Here is a 5932-nt window from a genome sequence, read left to right as displayed (position 1 = left end):
GCAGCGATTAAAGCCTCGAGTCTTCTTGGGTATGACGCTACAAGCTTGAAACACGTGTATTTGGGGAGTTTCTCCCATTTCTGCATTTTTGATTTTTGCTCTGACATGCACTGTCAACTGTGGGACCATATATAGACAGGTGTGTGTGCCTTTCCAAATATTGTCCAATCCATTGACTTTACCACAGGTGGACTCAAATCAAGTTGTAGAAACATCTCAAGGATGATCAATGGAAACAGGATGCACCTTAGCTCAATTTCGAGTCTCATAGCAACTGGTTGAATACTTACTGTTTTTGCTTTGTCATTATGGGGTATTGTGATGTCATTATGGGGTATTGTGATGTGATTATGGGGTATTGTGATGTCATTATGGGGTATTGTGATGTCATTATGGGGTATTGTGATGTCATTATGGGGTATTGTGTGTAGATTGATGAGGGAAAAAGAAAATGTAATCCATTTTAGCTTAAGGCTGTAACGTAAACAAAATGTGGAAAGTCAAGGGGTCTGAAAACTTTCCGAGTGCCCTGTACTCGTTCAAATGTGACTGTCTACATGAGTGTGTGAGTGTGTGTGTCTGAGTGTGTGAGTGTGTGTGTCTGAGAGTGTGAGAGAGAGTGTGTGTGTGTGTGTGTGTGTGTGTGTGTGTGTGTGTGTGTGTGTGTGTGTGTGTGTGTGTGTGTGTGTGTGTGTGTGTGTGTGTGTGTGTGTGTGTGTGTGTGTGTGTGTGTGTGTCTGAGTGTGTGTGTTTGCCTGAGTGTGTGTTTGTCTGAGTGTGTGTGTGTTTTCTCTCACTACAATACGTGATTTCAAGAACAATACTTCAACCCAGTCTTCTTCATCCATATTCTTGCAGATAATCCATACGTCTTCTGTTGGTCAGTCTCTATCTTGGTCGATGATCGGCTGTGTGAAGATTGTCTCGTCTCTGCTGGGGTTCCTAGGGGTTCAGTGATAGTGGAATAGTGTGGAGGTAGAGAGACTGTAGGACTGTGAGCAGGGCCAATATAATATAAATTTTTAAAATTTGACCTTTATTTAACTAGGCAAGTCAGTTAAGAATAAATTCTTATTTTCAATGACAGCCTAGGAACAGTGGGTTAACTGCCTTGTTCAGGGGCAGAACAGGACAGATTTGTACCTTGTCAGCTTGGGGGTTTGAACTTGCAACCTTCCGGTTACTAGTCCAACGCTTTAACCACTAGGCTACCCTGCCGCCCCAGGGGTAGATGTACATATCATTGGCAGATCCAGCATAGACTAGAAGGTGAGAAATAGAATACAGTACATGTGTGAATGAATGTGAGGCATCTGGCTACATAGCATTTCTCTCTCCTGTCTGTTTCGCTCACTCATTGTCCACCTCTCTCTTTTACTCTCTTCTCCTCTCGATCTCTTTCTTCTCTCTCTCTCACAGGTGTGCCAGTGTCGTCCTCTTCTGGGGGATGATGGGTAAAACTCTGGAGCGTGATGATGAAAGTTAACACATACACACTAGGAAACGCAGACACCTGAGAGAGAGAGAGAGAGAGAGAGAGAGAGAGAGAGAGAGAGAGAGAGAGAGAGAGAGAGAGAGAGAGAGAGAGAGAGAGAGAGAGAGAGAGAGAGAGAGAGAGAGAGAGAGAGAGAGAGAGAGAGAGAGAAATAGGGGATTGGATAAAAAGAGATAAGAGACCAGAGAGAGAGAGAGACAAGAGACCGGAGAGAGAGAGAGAGAGAGAGACCGGAGAGAGATGGAGAGAGAGAGAGAGACCGGAGAGAGAGAAAGAGAGGGTGAGAGAAAGAGAGAGACAGAGACCGGAGAGAGAGAGAGGGGGGAAAAGGGGATATATGCTCTGACGATGAAAATGTACGACCCATTTACCATAATAGCACAGCGAGGACACGTACTACATTTCCAGGCCAATCCTGATATGACATTAAATAGGACATGACCATTTTACACTAAAGAGACGTACACTGAATAATTCACATCACAGACACATGTTTCAGCCACATTAGTTTTGTTTGAATCGGCCTGTTTTGTCAAGGAAGCCAGTTTGACTGTATTTCATCACTCACCTATGGGTTGTTTTAGGCATTCCCAGCTTCTATGTGAGAAGGAGAGAGGGACGGGGGGTGGGGAGGGGGAGATGGGGGCAGGCAGAGAGAGGGAGGGTGGGGAGATGGGGGCGGACAGAGAGAGGGAGGGTGGGGAGATGGGGGCGGGCAGAGAGAGGGAGGGTGGGGAGATGGGGGCGGGCAGAGAGAGGGAGGGTGGGGAGATGAGGGTGGTGAGATGGGGGCGGGCAGAGAGAGGGGTGAGGAGATGGGGGTGGGCAGAGAGAGGGGTGAGGAGATGGGGGCGGGCAGAGAGAGAGGGGGGGTGGGGAGGGAGGAGATAGGTTCATAGTTATTTGTTAATATTCCTGGTTTGTGTTGAATCATCAAAGACACAAAATGTATAACAACCTATTGTATATTATGGGATGTGAAGTTCTATGTGTGTAGTACCAATGACAACCAGCAGGCATGTCAGTCTGGACCAGTGCAGTCTTCTGGTATTCATGGTAGCGTGTGTTTGAGAGGTGGATGGTTTTCATTGAGACAGGATAACAGTGAGCTGAGCAATCATTCATTTGTCATCCATCCCTCCATTTTTCTCCATCCCTCCATTCAAAAGATCCCTGGACCCCTGGCTGCAAGTTACGCATCTGCTGCAACGTCTGTCTGTCTGTCTGTCTGTCTGTCTGTCTGTCTGTCTGTCTGTCTGTCTGTCTGTCTGTCTGTCTGTCTGTCTGTCTGTCTGTCTGTCTGTCTGTCTGTCTGTCTGTCTGTCTGTCTGTCTGTCTGTCTGTCGTTACAACACACACTCACAGACGTTCCAACATTACAACATTATACTCACAGACGTTACAACATTACAACATACACTCACAGACATTCCAACATTACAACATTACACTCACAGACGTTCCAACATTACACTCACAGACGTTCCAACATTACACTCACAGACATTACAACATTACACTCACAGACGTTACAACATTACACTCAGACGTTCCAACATTACAACATACACTCACAGACGTTACAACATTACAACACACACTCACAGACGTTACAACATTACAACATACACTCACAGACGTTACAACATTACACTCACAGACGTTACAACATTACAACATTACACTCACAGACGTTACAACATTACAACACACACTCACAGACGTTACAACATTACAACATACACTCACAGACGTTACAACATTACAACATTACACTCACAGACGTTACAACATACACTCACAGACGTTCCAACATTACGTTCCAACATTACACTCACAGACGTTACAACATTACACTCACAGACGTTACAACATTACAACATTACACTCACAGACGTTACAACATTACAACATACACTCACAGACGTTACAACATTACAACATTACACTCACAGACGTTACAACATTACAACATTACACTCACAGACGTTACAACATTACAACACACACTCACAGACGTTACAACATTACAACATACACTCACAGACGTTACAACATTACAACATTACACTCACAGACGTTACAACATTACACTCACAGACGTTACAACATACACTCACAGACGTTCCAACATTACAAATGTCATGTTATTGACTTGACTGTTGTCAACGATTTGTCAACTCTGCCAGTGACTTGTCAACTCTTGTCAGTGACTTGTTAACTCTTGTCAGTGACTTGTCAACCCTGTCAGTGACTTGTCAACTCTTGTCAGTGACTTGTCAACTCTTGTCAGTGACTTGTCAACTCCGTCAGTGACTTGTCAACTCCGCCAGTGACTCGTCAGTGACTTGTCAACTCCGTCAGTGACTTGTCAACTCAGTCAGTGACTTGTCAACTCCGTCAGTGACTTGTCAACTCCGTCAGTGACTTGTCAACTCCGTCAGTGACTTGTCAACTCCGTCAGTGACTTGTCAACTCCGTCAGTGACTTGTCAACTCCTGTCAGTGACTTGTCAACTCCTGTCAGTGACATGTCAACTCCTGTCAGTGACATGTCAACCCTGTCAGTGACTCGTCAACTCCACCAGTGACTCGTCAACTCCACCAGTGACTTGTCAACTCCGTCAATGACTTGTCAACTCCGTCAGTGACTTGTCAACTCCGTCAGTGACTCGTCAACCCCGTCAGTGACTCGTCAACTATGTCAGTGACTCGTCAACTATGTCAGTGACTTGTCAACTCCGTCAGTGACTTGTCAACTCCACCAGTGACTTGTCAACTCCACCAGTGACTTGTCAACTCCGTCAGTGACTTGTCAACTCCGTCAGTGACTTGTCAACTCAGTCAGTGACTTGTCAACTCCGTCAGTGACTTGTCAACTCCGTCAGTGACTTGTCAACTCCGTCAGTGACTTGTCAACTCCGTCAGTGACTTGTCAACTCCGTCAGTGACTTGTCAACTCCGTCAGTGACTTGTCAACTCCGTCAGTGACTTGTCAACTCCGTCAGTGACTTGTCAACTCCGTCAGTGACTTGTCAACTCCGTCAGTGACTTGTCAACTCCGTCAGTGACTTGTCAACTCCGTCAGTGACTCGTCAACTCCGTCAGTGACTCGTCAACTATGTCAGTGACTCGTCAACTATGTCAGTGACTTGTCAACTATGTCAGTGACTTGTCAACTATGTCAGTGACTTGTCAACTATGTCAGTGACTTGTCAACTATGTCAGTGACTTGTCAACTCTAATGGCTCCTCGATCTTAACATTCAGCAGACAATTGAAGTATTTCACGGTTTAATGTTTTCAATCTGTGCTATGCTACTGGTCGTCACACGAGTGTGTGTGTGCCAATTAAATTCAAAGGGCTTTATTGGCATGGGAAGCATATGTTTACATTGCCAAAGCAAATGGAATAGACAATAAACTAAAGTGAACTGTGTGTGCTGTTTACCTAACACTATCAATCAAGACCTTATCGAGAGAGAGAGAGAGAGAGAGAGAGAGAGAGAGAGAGAGAGAGAGAGAGAGAGAGAGAGAGAGAGAGAGAGAGAGAGAGAGAGAGAGAGAGAGAGAGAGAGAGAGAGAGAGAGAGAGAGAGAGAGAGAGAGAGAGAGAGAGAGAGAGAGAGAGAGAGAGAGAGATAGGGTAGAGCAAAAGTCTATACAGGTCCTAATGTGTCCTAATGGAATGCTCTCCAGTCTCACCCTTGCTCTCGGCCAGTAGTTCCTCGGTCATGAGTCCGTCCTGCCTGTTGCCCAGTACAAAAGCCAGGAAGGAGAGCATGAGGGCATTCAGGACCCCCATGATAGCCAGGATGTAAGCCCAGCGCATGGAGCACGCTCCCAGACTGTACTTGTCCGTCTGCTCCCCACACATCCTCCGCACCTCGTCACTGTCCCAGCCGTCAGGGTAGATTATACAGCCCATCACCAGACATACACCTGGAGGAAGGAGAGGAGGAGGAGGGAGAGGAGGAAGAGTAGGGGTAGCGAGGGAAAGTAGTGGGATAAGGAAGGTATGGGAAAATAATAGGGAGAGAGAAAGATGTTATTTCAAGCTTTCTAACTCTTTGACCTTCCATCCCCTTCTATAGTCTCCTATAGTTTTCTATAGTCTTCTATAGTCTTCAATCACCTCATATAGTCTTCCATCACCTCATATAGTCTCCTATAGTCTGCTATAGTCTCCTATAGTCTTCCATAGTCTTCCACAGTCTTCCATCACCTCCTATAGTATTCTATAGTCTTCCATCACATCCTATAGTCTTCTATAGTCTCCTATAGTTTCCTATAGTCTTCCATCACATCCTATATTCTTCTATAGTCTCCTATAGTCTTCCATAGTCTTCCATCACATTCTATAGTCTCCTATAGTCTTCCTATAGTCTTCATAGTCTTCCATCACATCCTATAGTCTCCTATAGTCTTCCACAGTCTTCC

General features: G+C 45.4%; 1 protein-coding gene across 2 annotated transcripts in view; it reads right to left on the bottom strand.

Annotated features, from left to right (window-relative positions):
• Positions 1–398: 398 nt before the first annotated feature.
• Positions 399–5932, bottom strand: part of LOC124032148 (LHFPL tetraspan subfamily member 3 protein-like) — a 55499-nt gene continuing 49965 nt past the window's right edge. Inside the window, exons 2-4 of one of the 2 annotated variants that reach the window (XM_046344297.1) lie at positions 5198–5434; positions 2064–2092; positions 399–1513 (exon numbers count right to left, since the gene is read on the bottom strand). In XM_046344297.1, the coding sequence (XP_046200253.1) occupies positions 2076–2092; positions 5198–5434 (254 nt within the window). In that variant the 3' untranslated portion in view covers positions 399–1513; positions 2064–2075. The remainder of the gene's footprint in view (positions 1514–2063; positions 2093–5197; positions 5435–5932) is intronic. The other variant, XM_046344306.1, reaches the window with a different exon arrangement.

The sequence above is a fragment of the Oncorhynchus gorbuscha genome, linkage group LG01, assembly GCF_021184085.1.
Source record: "Oncorhynchus gorbuscha isolate QuinsamMale2020 ecotype Even-year linkage group LG01, OgorEven_v1.0, whole genome shotgun sequence".
NCBI lineage: Eukaryota > Metazoa > Chordata > Actinopteri > Salmoniformes > Salmonidae > Oncorhynchus > Oncorhynchus gorbuscha.
Note: the sequence above shows the minus strand (reverse complement) of the source record. Positions and strands in the feature narration are given on the sequence as shown.